General features: G+C 37.5%; 1 protein-coding gene across 1 annotated transcript in view; it reads right to left on the bottom strand.

The window, feature by feature from the left end:
- Positions 1-1,215: 1,215 nt before the first annotated feature.
- The window catches only part of JMJD1C (jumonji domain containing 1C), a 132,383-nt gene continuing 116,809 nt past the window's right edge, over positions 1,216-16,789 (bottom strand). The window contains exons 15-26 of the mRNA XM_015813245.1: positions 14,053-14,180; positions 13,639-13,852; positions 11,680-11,894; positions 10,841-11,119; positions 8,723-8,891; positions 7,511-7,601; positions 7,204-7,334; positions 6,725-6,847; positions 6,175-6,314; positions 5,394-5,570; positions 3,530-3,661; positions 1,216-2,125 (exon numbers count right to left, since the gene is read on the bottom strand). Coding sequence (XP_015668731.1) covers positions 2,036-2,125; positions 3,530-3,661; positions 5,394-5,570; positions 6,175-6,314; positions 6,725-6,847; positions 7,204-7,334; positions 7,511-7,601; positions 8,723-8,891; positions 10,841-11,119; positions 11,680-11,894; positions 13,639-13,852; positions 14,053-14,180 — 1,889 coding nt within the window. The 3' untranslated portion in view covers positions 1,216-2,035. The remainder of the gene's footprint in view (positions 2,126-3,529; positions 3,662-5,393; positions 5,571-6,174; positions 6,315-6,724; positions 6,848-7,203; positions 7,335-7,510; positions 7,602-8,722; positions 8,892-10,840; positions 11,120-11,679; positions 11,895-13,638; positions 13,853-14,052; positions 14,181-16,789) is intronic.

Below are 16,789 nucleotides of genomic sequence, written 5' to 3'. Positions count from 1 at the left end.
GGAAGTGTTTACCTTGAAGAAGAGAAGGCAAAGGGTGGGACACAGTTATCAGTCTTCTGCTGGGATTTCACAAGGGAGAGGGTGAGAGATCCAAGCTTGAAATAAAGAGGAGTTTGCCGATTGTGCCTCTATTAGGCAAAGGACCAGCTTATCTCTTGAAGTTGTGGAAGTTCCATCACGACGTTTTCAAGGAAAGACTGGACATCCTCTTGTTCAGAACAGCATTCCTGCACTGGGCAGGGGGTTGGAATAGAACAGTGGTGCCCAACCAGGGACCAGTTTCATGGAAGACAATTTTTCCACTGACCGGGGGAGGATGGTTTTGGTTTTGCTCACCTGCTGCTCATCTCCAGCTGTGCGGCCTGGTTGCTAACAGTGGTTGGAGAGCTCTGGACTAGAAGAACGTCAAGGTTCCTTCCACCCCTAGGATTCAATAAGCCTTGGATGTTAAACAAGGATAAACTCGATAGAAATTACTGTCATTTTCCAATTTATTTTATAATTCATACTGTGCAGATTACTAGCATGGGTGTTGCTATTTGAGCTTTTATTGACATGATTTAATTTTGTAATTTAAAAACGACATAAGGTTTTCACATAGACCTAAATATTTGAACTCAATTTGAAAATGAGAGCTAGAACATATTAAAAGTGTTTAGATAATTCGTTTAGATTTACATTCTAATTATGTCATATACATTTTGTTTGTTCGGAATACTGTAACCATCCAAATACAAGCTTTACCTACATTTAATTCAGCCAGAATGGAAACATTACTATATAATATAAATATATTTATTTAAAATAGAATATATATTACATATTATTGGTAGCAATAAAAAGAATGTTATTTAACTGTTATTTCCTAGTCCAAGTGTTTGAATTTGTTTTTAGGTATCTGCCAATTGCAGTTTTTTAAACTGATTTTAAGCTAGCATTTTTCTATAGCCAGAGCTGTACTTAAAGACAATACATAACAAGAAATAACTTAATTATGTTTATTCTTCATTAGCTAAACTTACTTTGAATGATGCTCTAACACTTTCACAGGAACTCTGGAACGGGCAAAAAGATTGACATTAAATGAACAACTATTACATAGTCACCCTTACACAGACACACTTACAGACATTGTGAATGACTGCCCAAGCATGCACGTCTTTCACAAATGTGCCACAGAATGTGAAAAACACACAATGACAACGAGGTTTGATAAAGTCCTTTTAATGGAAAATGTAAAACCCCTTTCAACTTTTGATGTACAAAGCATGTTTAACACTTGCACTTTTAACAATTTAAAGCAAGCCAACATTTTAAAAAAATACGTTATTGAATGTATATATGTATATATTTACATAGCATATTAGGTTTTATATTTAGCTTTAAAAGTTCACATACATTTTACCAAAATGAGACAAATTTTAAATAAATTACACATTTTTGAAAATGTTTAATTGTACACTGAATAGCTTCAATAAAATACTGAAGTGTCTAGTATATATTTCATATATTTTTTATGATACAAAGTTTACAGTTATTTGGCAGTAATTTTCAGATCATGACATGACTGCTGTGCGGATTCAGCAATATCTCAAATTGCAGGCAATAGCTGGTGTTTGTATCCTACTCTCACAGTTAACTGTCTCAATGCAGTGAAAAATATCCAGGTTATTTTAAACAAACTGTACAAATCACATTTACATTTGATCAACAATAGAGCATAGAATTCTGTAGTTTTTTTTCCAAAAATAAATACATCTTAAACTTTTGACAGCTTGAAAAATTCATTTACACTATAATACATAACAGCTCAATGCTATTTAGAGTTTCCCATTTCAAAAAAAGCTCAAGTTAAATCAAAAACATTGAAAGGAGAGCCTTTTTCTGTTGCAGTGTCAGTAGCAAGTAAATATAAGAAACATATTTTCTTGGCACTGATGGTTCGTGCAGCTTATATTAGTGAAAACATTCTTTATCGTAAAGAAAAATACGATAGATCATTTTCTTCTGAGCCCAAAGAGGGAACCCATACATTTTAATTTTCTTCGATATCTTCAATTTCATGTTCATGAGATTTCAAAGCTCTTACCATTTCCTTAACTGCATGACATAATATATTTTTTATCTGTAAGAAAATCAAGGAAGAAATGAATGTTTGAAAAAAAGAACGTGAAAGAAAGAGACGGGCTGGTTCGTATAAATTCCTGAACTGCTTCTGTGTTCAAGGACAGAATAATATGTACAACCATCACTTCAGCTCTCTCTGTATAGACCAGGTGTAGGCAACCTTGACTCTTTTATGACTCGTGGACTTCAACTCCCAGAATTCCTGAGGGGAAAGGGAGAGGTTTCCAAGCTGAGCCATGGTGGCTCAGGAATTCTGGGAGTTGAAGTCTACGAACCATAAAAGAGCCAAGGTTGCCTACTCCTGGTATAGCCTAATAGATGACCAGATGGAGACAGTCCAGGGCTGCCTCCCTAGAAACAGAAAGGGAAGGATATGTATTTTCTAGATTAATTTAAATACAGATAGTCCTTGACATACAACCATTCATTTAGTGACTGTTTGACATTATGGCACTGAAAAAAGGGACATGACCTGTTCTTGCACTTAACAGCCATCGCAGCACCCTTAGTCACATGATCATAGTTCAGACACTTGGCAACTGACATGTTATAAATTCACAGATTTTCTGGGGAAATATTTAAACTAAACAAGAGGGACAGTGAGTTAATTGATACAGAACATCCCTGTCCTCGGCAATTTAAAATGTATAGGGTTATCAGTGCATGTAACATAGATATGTGTGTGGACAAGAATATCAATCTTGCCGTCAAGCAAAATCAAGCTTTTAATAGCGATTGCCACACAAAGTGTACTAATCAAACAGGTGGTAAGATAATAGGGGAACTCAGGCACCACACAGGTTATGTAGGAAGTAAACACAGGGTCAATCATAAAGGACTCAAATGTCTATACACCCTGTTTGTTGCTTATGCTCTGTGCGTTGGCATAGAGCATGAGCAACAAACAGGGTGAATGAGAAATTCAGGTAAATGAGGGCAGATATGATATTGTTGCCGTTACGACAGCTTCTGACAAGCGAAGTCAATGGGGAAGCCAGATCTGCTTAACACCTAGGTCAGGGGTAGGCAGCCTTGGCTCTTTTATGACTTGTGGACTTCAACTCCCAGAATTCCTGAGCCAGCATGGCTGGCTCAGGAATTCTGGGAGTTGAAGTCCATGAGTCATAAAAGAGCCATGGTTGCCTACCCCTGACCTAGGTGATTCACTTAAACAACAGCAGTGATCCACTTGACAACCACAGGAAGAAAGGTTGTAAAATCAGCACGACTGACTTAACATCTGCCCTGCTTAGCAATGGAAATTCTGGTCCCAATCGTAGGTCAGGACTACCTGTCCAAGCAATATGGAGGTATGACTGCTGTCATCACAGATTGAGAGAGAGCATTAGAGAAGAGCAACCTTTCACCAGAAACTGAATTATGACAGGCATTCATCGGTTACCTGCAGCTTATCATCATAGTTGATTTCTTCCTTTGAGAGTCTAAGTTCTTGTGTTAAATGAAAAGATTGTGTAAGGTGTTCTGGAGATACAAAGTCTTCTGTTACTTGAATACAGCTATGAAAATTTTGCACCTGAGCAAAGAAAGAAAAAAAAATCCCAATTATTACTGGAAAGGTTATAGAAGTTGATTGAAAAGGAAATATAATAGAACTTTCTGGCACAAAAGTTACATAAAGATATTATGTCTCCATAAATCTGTTACATGCTGTTAATTCATTTCCATTTTTATTTAAGCAACTAGACCAGGGGAAGGCAACCTCGGCTCTTTGATGACTCGTGGACTTCAACTCCCAGAATTCCTGAGTCAGCCATGCTGACTCAGGAATTCTGGGAGTTGAAGTCCACGAGTCATCAAAGAGCCGAGGTTGCCTACCCCTGAACTAGACCAACAGATTTCTTTGGTCAACAAATTGTAACGAAATTTAACTGAAAAAACCAAACAAAGCATCTTGCAATATAATAAAAAAATAGATTTTATTTAGCAGTATAATGACTGAATGAAAGCCATATAGGAAATACGTAGCAGTAAAGACAGCAGCTTTAAAAATAGCACAATTCAGACTGGCAGTGATGGAGCAGAAGATATATTTTTAAGAAAGGAATTCAAACTTTATTCTGTAATATATATAAAAGAAAAGCGATCAGAGCCAGGCCAGATGAAAACAGTGTCAGAGAGAACTTCCAATGTATCTCCCCTTCTTTTTTCTTAATGCTACCAGAGTGGCTAAAACGTGCGGGGGAAAGGTCCACAAAGATGCGTCTTTTTTGAAATATCCTGACCTTCTGTGTGACACTGATGGTGCTTGCGATGCCATCGGGTATTCACAAGATCGACAGCTGCTCCCCAGAGATGGAACCAACAACTTCACCCTTTAGCAGAAGTCTGTAGGTTCTGGTAACCCCAAACCCTTCCCCTTTCAGAGAGAAAGAGGGGTTCCCCTTTAAAAGCCTGACTGAAGGACAGGAGGATGGAAAGAGTTGGGGTTTAACCGTTTTCTTCCATCACTCATTCTGCTGGAATTTGCAGAAAGCAGAATTTGGCAAAATTAACTTGCTTGATTAGAGAAAAGCCAACAACTATATTTATCTGGAAACTCCTTAAGGACATTTTGCTGAAAAAGGGATAAAAATTAATTTGTGATTTATGGGTTTGAAGATTAAAAAGGATAGCTTATGGAAAGAAGGAGATTATGATGTAGTCTTAGAGAGGGGGGGTAAAATATAAATGCATTTATAACTCCTTTCCTTTCACAGGAGAAGCTTGTCAGAATCACCACTTAGTTTGATCCTTAGCTCAGGGTTTACATCAAAGAAGGCAAACAAGAAAATACTTCACTTTTTTTTAAAACTTAAACCCAAATCTTTGAGACAATGCCTAATGCATTAAAATATTCTTCTAGAACTATTTTATTTATCGACTACTAAACAATCAAACCAAAACCTTCTTAATCTTTGGCCAAGTCAGTGAAGTCCTAGAACAGGATTTAGCAACAACAATAGCACTTAGACTTATATACCGCTTCACAGTGCTTTACGGCCTTCTCTAAGCGGTTTAGAGTCACCATAATGCACCCAACAATCTGGGCCCTCATTTTACCAACCTCGCAAGGATGGAAGGCCGAGTCAATCTTGAGCTGGTGAGACTTGAACTGCCGAATTGCTGGCAGTCGGCAGTCAGCAGATGTAGGCTGCAGTACTGGATTCTAACCACTGCGCCACCACAGAAAATAAACACTTCTGTTTATTTTCTCTTTATTTTAAAGTATTTTAAATTAAAATAACATGTCACCATGTAACGTTTACCTGGTGCAGAGCTCCTGCTGGTAAAATAACAGCATCACCAAGAAACTGGATCAGAGTACATGTTTTTACTCCATATTCTTCAAACAGTCTTTGGCGAAGCGTTTTGTTTACATACCAACTCTGATCACGTATTGGATCATTCTCTGGTAATACTTCTAAACCTTGTTCCTTTGCGATCTGTAACACATTTGAGAAAAAAGAATGACTTGTGATGATTAAGGAATGAGTACAAATAAATATACGTTAGTGACGCTTCTGATTTCAAGATACATTTCTTTTTTTCTGCTACTGCATTCATGTTTGTGCTATCAATCTGAAGGGTTATTTATGCTTTCTATATATGCATGTTGTTGCACGAAAGAAGTGTGAAGGCGTGTTTGTCTTCTGGCCTATTTCTCCTTAAACCCCATCTCCAGTGCTTCTTTTTATAGTGTTAGGTGTAAATTAGTTAATTGAGAGAGGAATTTATGTCCTAGTACACTGACTCAAGCACTGAATCAGATGGCACCCCTGAACATACAGACAGCCACACATCAATTTCAGAACTCTTAAAACTACTACTATGTTGCACCTTCTTCCCCCATGTAAAAATTGGATTGAATTGCATAGGAAAAAACTTCACTATCAATAAAATAACATATAGTAACAAATAACATAAAATAATAAAAAAACAAATGGTTGTTCATCTACCATTCTCTAGAAATTGGGCACCTACACTGCAATTAGTTCTGAAACAAAGACTATTTAGTTCTAATATAAAGTAGAGATGAATCAAACTAACCTTGTGTAGAAACTCCTTTATTTTTTCAGCATCCTGGTTGGCATAAATATGCCACAAGGCACCTGGCAGTTCACTTGAATCCTTCAGTCTTTTTCTTAGCAGATCATCCAAATCTTCTTCTTCAAACTTTTTCAATACCCCTGTGAATTAACAAATGGAGTCACTTTCTAGAGAAAGAAAAGTTTTAGTATATGGCTAATACTATATTACAAACTCCATTCTTCTATCGAATTTAACCAAAAGATGTTGGAGGGCATCAAAATCTTGTCTGATTAAAAATTATAAAACAACTTTTAAAGCATAGATTGAAGTATTTCAAGAGGGGAAAATGTATATAAATTATTTTTCAGTGACTTTTAACTTCAGATTTTGCTAACTTTTCTATATGAGCCTTTCTTAGGATTCAAACTATTATTATAAAGACATATTTAAAATCGAAGAATCTCATGACAATTAGAATTTTTTAACATACTATGCTGGGCTGATTTATGCTAAATTGCAGATTCTACTGCACCACATTAATGCATATACATTCAGATGTTATTTCTACCTGATTTTGAAGGGACTCCATTCCCCTTTGCTATACCAACACTGACAAGGATGTTCACAATGTCAGATACTTCAATATGAAGATTTGTAGTTCCTATATCATGGTCTTTTGCAGCAGCTATACCTTTTGCAAAAATAAAGTATAAATATATCAAAGCACATTTTTAACCTGATCTTTATTTTTCATCTGCAATAAACTTAAAGCCAAAAAAATGCAACATACTGTATGTCAAATACTTCTATTAGGTAAAATGTAGATATAAACAAAAAACTTTAAAATAATTTTAAAAATAATAGATATAATAGTGGCAATCATCAAGATCAGTACAATAATTCAGTCATACGTTTTGATGAAAGTTATCTTTAAGGTCTTCATACTATCAGACAGATAAAATGCTCTTTTATGAAACTGATTTTTTTTGAACAGGTCAAATATATTTATTATAAAAACCTCAACACAACATAATGAAGGTTACTTACCATAGGTGCTGCATAATCTAGGTCCTAAATCTGGGCGTACAAAAAATCCTGGCAAGTATGAAGCCAAATTAAGTTTTCCCTCTGGGTTACAATATTCAGGCAGCGGTAAACTTTTTAATACATCTTCATACCTGTACAAAATAAAGATGGAAGCAACAAAAATATTTAAAAGGAGTATTTCAGAGAAAGGGGGAAGACAAGCTGCCCAGAGTTGTTTGATACAAGATAGGCAGCAAATAACTTCCATAAATAAATAAACAAATAAATAAACAAACAAACAAACAAATATACACACATACATACATACCTTGCAGGCATCATGGTCCTGAAATCATCCCCTGAAGGCATGTCTTTCAACTTCAGTACAACGATTTCTCCATTTTTATTTTTTTGCCGCTCTGAAAATAACATAGCTAAGTGAATGGGGGAGCTATGAAAATGCTTGACAATATTTGATGGTATTCAACTGTATTCTGTTCTGGAATTTTTCAAACTCCTTTCTCTCAAACCTCCCTCTTTTCTTACCCTCTTTCAGAGGGTTCTGCTCCACCCTTTGAAATCAACTTAAGAGTTGCAGTCGAAAAAACAAAATGGCCACTCCTGAGACTCCTAAGTGGAGGGAGCAAGCTGACTATACCCCTTGGCTCTTTTATGACTCTGGACTTCAACTCCCAGAATTCCTGAGTCAGCTATTAAAAGAGCCAAGGTTGCCTACCCCTGCCATAGACAGTGGTCCCTAACCTTTATGGCTTAGCGACCTGGCTGGGGGGGGGGAGAGGGGGACCGGTCCACACGATGGGAGGCCGTCGACTGTGAGTGGAGCTGCACGTGCGCACTGGCCCGCTGCTTATGCAATTGGAGTTGCGCACGCATGAGTGCACCAGCCCGCCTCTCACACAGGCCAGTTCTGAATAGACCATGACACGGGGGCTGGGGACCACTGGCATAGACCTTAACTACATACACAAAATGAAACACTTAAAAACTCTTCTAAAACAAAATGCAGCTAATATTAAAAACAGTTCAAACTTTTATTTATAACTAGTATTTTAGAACTGTGGAAATGCCAATGTTGTATTATTTCATATTTAAATTATGACACATCACAATCTGTGGAAATATTTCCAGAAAATTCCATATATTATCATTATTAAAGTTTGCATATAAGTTTATACGTGACATGAAGTTAGTTCCTGCAACAAGAATCTCAGTTTCTTTCCTGGCAGCTTTTATATTTATGAAAAATCAGAAGACTGCAGCTTACAAATGTACAAGTAACTTTTTAAAAAAAATGTATATGCAAAAAGATATTATTGCAAAACTATTAATAAGGCAATTTCTGTATTTGTATTATTAATGAATCCATGATATTATTTACATAATCTTGTGTCTACAATTTAAAGAATAAATTGTTATGCTTTCCTATAATATTTACATCCTCTATTTTCAATTATATTACATATGCACACAAAAATATTTGCATACAATTATTCGAAGGTATGAACAAAACAAAACATACTTGAAATTTCTTCAAAACCATCCCAGAATTCCTTGACACTGCCACTTGCAGTAATGCTATCTCTGCAGTTCAGAAGATCAGCTTGGAGATCACCAAAATCTGAACTAATAAAATCTGCTTTCCACAAACTGGCGTTCATTTTTTTGTGGATTCCAGAGACTAATACAAACTGGAAAGCATAATGCAAAAACAACAATAAGCAGCAGTATTCCTTTAAAAAATATGGTATATAAAGAAGTAGTCCTTAACTTACGACCGTTCAAAATTACAACTGCTGCCAATCCCCCAGTGATCATGGGGTCACATTTCAGGGAGGCTAGCTTGTAGATGTGACTGGTTGCATTATCCTGTGGACCATGACTGCAACTTGTGATATTTTTTGCCCATGGGATAGGCCGGATTCACTTAAAGACCACATGGTTCACTTAATCAGTTTAACAACTGTAGTGACTTGCTTTAAGACCATTGTAAAAATGGCTATGAAATTGAGTCCAGTTGTAAGTTGAGAACTACCTGAAAAATTACTTTTGAAAAAATTCATCATGTGAAAGAACAACAATATAGATACGTTGACTGAGGTGGGACACAAATAAATAGGTAAGTAAATAAGAACATTAGAAGTGCCTTTTTTGGATTGAAGCCACAGCCCATCAAGTCCGTAGGTCTCTTCTCACAGGGGCCAGTCAGCTACACAAGAAAGCCCACTAGTTTCCCAGTTGATGGCCTTCAGGAGTAGCCACATCAAGGCTAACAGATATTGATCCCCACAAGTTCCTCAAATTGGTCCAATCTTTCGAAGCCAGCGAAGCTGGTAACCAGCACATCTTGTGGTGGTAAATTCCAAAATTTAATAACATGTGTAAAAAAAATAATTCCTTTTGTCAGATCCAATTCTTTCAGGATTCAGTTTCATTGGATAAAATTCTGGTTCTAGTTTTTTTTCGGGAAGGACAAAATAACCCCTCCTTGTCCACTTTCTCTACACCAGTCATAATTCTGAACAACTCAACCATGTCCCCTTGACATTCACCTCTTTTCTAAGCTAAAAAGCCCCAAATCTTTCTGCAGAGGAACCTCCTTCTCTAGCTCCACACTGTATTCTTTTTTGAAGTACAGCAACCACAACTGCCCACAATATTCTAGACCAGTGTTTTCCTGATGGGGAACGCTGGCTGGGGAATTCTGGGAGTTGAAGTCCGCACATCTTAAGTTTAACAAGTTTGCAAAACACTGTTCTAGATGTAATTGCATTACTGATTTATATAAGGGCATTATAATAGTGGCACCTTTATTTTTAATACTGTTTCTTATTATCCCTAACATGCTGTTTGCTTTTTTATAACAACTGATGCATATTGACATCGAACTATCTATCTTTACTCCAAGATATTTTTCCTCTTTAATCACTGCTAGCTGTGATCCCACTAGTTTGTATGAATAGTTAATAAATGTAATTATTAGTAACATTAAATTCAACAAGTAAATACATTTCATTAATTTTGTCTGGTATAAACCTATTTACTAAAAAACCCTATATGGAGCCAAAATACTAATTGAATCTATTATTAGGGGTATACTTTTGCTTATCCTAATGGTGGATGCAAAAGATTATTGTACGTATTTTTTGATAGAGGTAAATCTGCATAATAAATTAACTGTAGTCATTTAAAGTAATTATTCACGTTTGGTAGGATCTGAATTTAAGTTCCAAGATTTAAATTATTTTTGTACTGAATGCTACCTTTGGTGTTATTAGAAAGTTGTTATCTATGTAACTGGTGACTATTTTCAACCAGCCTCTCTTTACTACCTATTGAGTTATTCTACTTGTTACATTAGAGCTGAAGCATTGATCTGGAAGCTACATCTTAATCAGAAAAGAATAGATTGACATTATTTAGAACAACTACTTTCTCCATTTGGTCTAGAATATTTTCAGGGATTGGGGACTAACATCAGGTAATGGAATTTTTTGGCTAAATTTGGCTGTAGGATTGCTCCCACCGACAAATTTATTAATAGCGTTTTAAACTTAAAGCATTAAAAACTCAATAAATGTTACTTGAAAGAAAGATGTGATGCCTTGTCAGCTGTTTTTTTAAAAAGAACAATATATACCTTTCCTTGTTTCCACCACTCTTTGAAGAGTTTCCAGTTGTTGCTGTTTTCATGATCGCTGAGCCACAAAACATGCTTATTACAAATCCATGAATGTGGAATATCATTGAATAATCTGTTGTTATCATCTGAAATGCTTTTTCTATTGTTCTTTGGCTCCTCCTTCATTTCAGATTTTATATTTATCTTTGATGTTCTATTTGGTGGTATCTTGTTTTCTACAACTGAAGCAATTATGTCATCAAGAATGTTTGGCATAGTCCTTCCACTTTTGCTACTCTATTGGAAAAATAAAATGAGGACTTAAGCAGTCTTTAGTTTTTTCTTTGCCGATCTAAAAAAAAAACCTATTATGCTAGTCACACTGAATAAACCATAATACAGCATTATTTTTTTTATTAAATTGTTCATCACTTAATCTGCCCAAATCATTCTGACTGTTATATAACTACTGAACCATTTCACTTCAGTAAATTAACCACATATTCGTAATGCAAGTATGAATCTTTAGAATTCTGTTTTAAGTCTGAATACTAACTAAATTAGTACATTCAAGCTCCTTTCCCAGGGAAATCTGGGATGAGAAAATAACACAGCTCCATAAATTTAAATAATCTCTTGGATATGCTATTTTTGGAATTGTAGACCTCTGTTGCTGTTTGACCAAATGTTTTAATTCAGGTAAGTATTTCAAGAATAGGTTACAATAAATACCGAAAGTACTGCACTTTTGATCTTGTTTCTCTATTACTCACATCAATCTACTGACATCTAAGCTATGAAACAGGTCCTCTCTATCCTAACACATCTAGAACGCAGCATTTTGACAACACACTCACTGCTGTTCCTGTTGAATAAACTGGAGCAAAAGCAATGCCAGCATCTGTGGAGCCTAGGCGCAATTTGCCAGCTGTAGTAGTCAGCAGGTCTCGTAATGTGGAGCCCGGCTCATTATTTTGAGACAAAGGAGTTGACACCTTGAAATTAAGAGATTCTGAGTTGTCTTGCTCTTGTTCTTCCTTAGTATGCTTTCCAAGGGGATAATCTTTGTTTTCTAAAATCAATATATATGGACAGTGAACAAGTTACATAACGATGCAATGGTAAAGAGCAGGTATAATAGCAGATTGTATTTTATAATGAAGTGCTTGATACAATTCTATTGCTTTGATCACGTAACACAGGGGTGTCAAACTCAATTTCACTGAGGGCCGCATCAGCATTGCGGTTGCCCTGGGGGGGCTGGATGGGTGTGGCCAGAGTGGGTGCAACCTACTGGGTGGGCATGGATGGAGTGGGTGTGGCTACTGGGTGGGCGTGGCCAGTACTACATCATTCGCGTCAAGGGTGCCTATGGGGGCCTGGGCAGGAGTGGGACAGATCTGAGGGTCTCTAGCAGAAGGGGGGGGGACTAGGGCAAGTGCCAAGGCATGGTCTACCGGGGCAATTGCCAAGATGGCCACCACAAAATTGTACATTGTCTCCCAGTTGGCCTGGGCCAGGGCCAAGGCAGCGGGGGCCGTTCCCTCACTGTTTCCAGGATGGCTTCGTGGGCCACATGAAACCACTTTACGGGCCGCATCTGGCCCCCGGGCCTTGTGTTTGACATGTCTGACGTAACATCAGAGATTGAATTAAAAGCTTCAAAATGCAGTCAATACTATTTAGCCTGCATCATAAAACAGAGCAGAAACACTAAAACAATACATAAGAAGGCATAAACACAAAATATTTTTAAAAAGCCCATACTTTTACATGTTATGGCAGAATGGAAGCTACTATCAATGAGCCACAGGCCTTATTCAAACTTAAAACACAATAGCTTTCTCCTATATAGGAAAAAAAAAACCCACAGCACCAGACGTGTCTCCTGGGTTTTTCAACAGATATTGTTATCACTGGCCATAATATCCTTCTGGAGCATCTGGAAGGATTGGGCCTTTTTTAAAAAAATAGAAGTGGTTCTGTTTCTTCACATTGGGTCATATGCAGAAGTATTGGTGGATTACAGCTGCTGCATTCGGGATTCTATCTTGTCCCTCATGCTGTTCACAATATATATGAAACTACTTGGAAGGTTGCAAATGGCAATCCTCTATGACCATGGGATGCTGCAACTGTTGTAAGTGCAAGCTGGTTGCCAAAAGTGCCTGAATCATAATCATGTGACCATGGGCGCGTTGTGACAGCTGGAATTTTGAGAACTGGTCGTAAATATTATTTGTTCAGCATATAGCAGTGATGGTGAACCTTTTAGAGACTGAGTGCCCAAAATGCAACCCAAAACCCACTTATGCATCGTTGGGTGCCGGGTGGGTGTGGCCCATTGGGTGGGCGTGGCTGTGGTGGTAACAGCAGACTGGGTGGGACTAAAAAGTTCAATCAATGAATTCCAACTTTGCAAGATCTTTTTTTTTCCCGCGAGAAGTTGAAATTGACTGATTGATTGAACCTTTTTTTTTTGCGGCAGAGGCCTAAAGCGAAAAGGTTTTATAAAACCCAGATGAAGGCCTAGGACTGGGGCAACGGCGCGCGTGCCCAGAAAGAGCGCTCTGAGTGCCGCCTCTGGCACCTGTGCCATAGGTTCGCCACCACTGGCATATAGCATCTTCAAATGATTGCTGAACAAGTGGCCAGTAAGTGAAAAGTACCTGTATACAATTTATTACTGGATACGATACTATAAATTATATTACATTGTATGTTATACTATACTACTATATTTATCGATCAGTTGAATTCCAGGTCATCAAAGAAAGAGATGTTGATTTCTAACAACAAATAATGTCATTATTTACCTTTCTTTTCTTCTCTAGCCTTTTGTTCTGCTAGATCTGCCAACCAATGCAGTGGGGATTGTGACTCAGGAGGATTTAACTTGCTCTCTGAACTTATGTCACTTCCTGGGCTTGTATTGCCATTTGCTTCGGATTTCTGAGATGGCTTTTGCTGTTGTAACTCGGGTATGCACAGAGAAATTTTATTACTGTGATTAAGGACATTCTGTAAAATCTGTAGAGCATAATAATTTATCAAATTGTACTTTTTTAAAAAGGTGATTATTGTAAGACATTAATACAGCTGAAGAGAAGATAAAACACGTCTAAAATGTATTACACTGTAGTATTTAACAACAATGTATATGTAATTATGCCATATACAGTAATATGAAAATATTAGTATTTCACTTGACCACTAAATTATGGGCTTACCTGAGATACTCCATTCACTGGGGGAAACCAGCCAATTTGTATATTCTGTTTGCTGCTACAATGGCAATGGGATTTAATTTCATGTTTCTCTCTAAGAGTATGCAATGCTTCAACAAGTTCCGTTAAAACTATAAGATACGGGGAAAAAATAATTGTTAGATACAGTAGTCTCTCTTTATGTACATATGTGTATGTATACATGTATATGTATTGTATGTATGCATATGCATGTGTACATAGTCTTGAGCTAATAATCTGATGTTATATGTACCTTCATACAATAAAGAAAATAAAGTTGAAAGTTTCCAAAACAGTTTTGCCTTTGGCCATATTTGTCATAGATTAACAGGTTATGAGCTTCAATGTTTTCTAGTATGTGATCAGATATCACATTTGAATAACCTGAGTAACAGTTCATGTGCCAGTTTATATCCTTCAGGGGGAAGGATATAAAAGAGCAGTGTATATGAACTGACCCAAAATAACTATTCCATGCTTTTGTTGTATTTATTTTCCTAGATCTAGTTTCTGGCGACAAAGAAAGTAGTTGCCTATTTTACATTGCAAAAGCAATTGCTATTAGTCATAAAATGTTTATGTAAATAAATAATCCATTAAAATATAATAAATGAAGTTAAACGGCATTAAACTAACCACCACAGAAAACCAAAGCCAGACAGCATATAAACAAAAAGTTAAGATTACCCTAAATATTTGATTTACATCCAAAAAGATCAGAATTATAAAATATAATTACATCTACATATGTATTTGTGGCTCTCTGAATTTAGTTGTTTTCTTGCAGCCTCAGCTGGAGGGAGAGCAGGGTTTGCTGGCCTGGGAAGCTTATTATATATATATAGACAAGAGAACAAATACCATTTTCTCTTTTGCTAATTGGTTGTGGAATAAGAGTCCACAACCAATTGCACCCTGATCCAGGTGACCTGAGGGGACAGATAAATCCCCAAGTGGCCTCAACAGCTCTCAGAGAGAATGCTAACGATCAGATGACTGCAAAGACATACAATCCTTCCACCCCTCCCCACCATCTTATCAGAACCTATCCTTCCATCTCCACACCACCCAGTCTCAACTGTCAGTACCTCTCCCTCCATTTCCCCACCCTCAGAACTGATGAAGCTGCTTGGATGAGAAGCGAAACGTTTTCTTCTTCTTCCTCAAGGAAAAAAACAGTCCAGTTGCCTTTAAAAAAAGCACCTTTGAGATCCTGAGGAGAATCTCCACAGACATCAAGAGGGAAAAGATCTAGCCCACAGGTTTTGCTTTGTGGGCTCCCTCAGGTCTTGGTGCTGTTCCCATTCTTATTTAACATCTGTATGAAACCGCTGGGTGAGGCATCAGGATTACAACTGTATTCCTGTCTGACCAGTGATGCACTGGAGGTTTTGTCTTGGTGTTTGAAAGCTGACGGAATCTATATAGGTTAGAGCCGCATTTGACTTAACCCCAAAGAACACCTGGTTCTAAGACCCCCCCCTGCATCCCAGGATTTGCTTTCTCTTGCTCTGGATGGGGTTGCACTGGCCCAACAGAATAGATGGACAAGCTGTGGGTTCTCCTGTTTGAAGAATAGGTGGCAGCCATGGATATGAAGGCTTTCACACAATTTCATCTTGTGTGCCAGCTGTGTCCTTCCCTTTATTTGGAAGCTTTGGTCATAATCACTCATAACTTAAATCACCACCTCCCATGCATATTACTACAATGCACTGTCCCTGAGGAGCACCTGGACACTATAGCTTTCAGCTATAGTGTCTAGACAGAGCAGTCTAGAATAGACCTCGGGTTATAACCTTTTGTTGAGTACAGTTCAAAATTATGATGGCGCTGAAAAAACTGGATTAAGAACTATTACTTTCCCACAGTCATATGATGAAAATTTGTGTGCTTGGTGACTGGCCCTCATATATTGTCATGTTCTCCTGCTCTGCACAAACGATCTCTGCTTCAATTCCACCCAAACTGTCTCTGTTTCCATCCACCCAATATGACTATGACCTATCTCCCCTCCAACTGAAGACAGTAAAAATCCACATTTGGGACAGAGAGGACCATAGGTTTCAACTGTTGATTGGAAATCCTCCTGAGCTGTTCAGATATTCATTGCAACATATAGAATGACAACATTGCTGTGTTTGTTGTTCTCTTCTTTGTTTGCAGTGGAGGAGCTCATGCTGGGTCTTTTTTTTTTGGATTTGACGAAGGCACAGTTAGGATAACCACAAGTTCCAAGAGATTCCTTGACATGTTTTAGTTGTTTTTCTTTTCCCTCTTTACTGGTGGGCGAACTTTCAGCCCAGTGATGTAGGGTTGACAGGGATAGAGAAAGCTCGAACAGCCTTCTTCAAAATGAAAAAGGTCTTCTGTAGTCACGACATAAGCCTAAGACTAAAAATCAGGCTTGTCAGATGCTATATTTTTTCTATCCTACTCTATGGAGTAGAGAGTTGGTCTCTGATAGAAGGCCACCTAAAGAGACTAGAAGTCTTTGAAATGTGGATTTACAGGCGGCTGTTACGTATAAGCTGGGTTGACAAGATCAGAAATGAGGAGGTGATAAGCCGCCTGGGAAAGCCAAGGGAAATCATCAAAACAATTAAAAAACGAAAATTAGAATATTTCGGACATGTGATGCGACACCCAGAAAAATACGGCATACTCCATTTAATCCTCCAGGGAAAGATGGAAGGCAAACGAGGTCCAGGCAGAAGAA

The sequence above is a fragment of the Protobothrops mucrosquamatus genome, unplaced genomic scaffold (genome assembly GCF_001527695.2).
Source record: "Protobothrops mucrosquamatus isolate PMUCROS unplaced genomic scaffold, P.Mucros_1.0 scaffold146, whole genome shotgun sequence".
Lineage (NCBI taxonomy): Eukaryota > Metazoa > Chordata > Lepidosauria > Squamata > Viperidae > Protobothrops > Protobothrops mucrosquamatus.
Note: the sequence above shows the minus strand (reverse complement) of the source record. Positions and strands in the feature narration are given on the sequence as shown.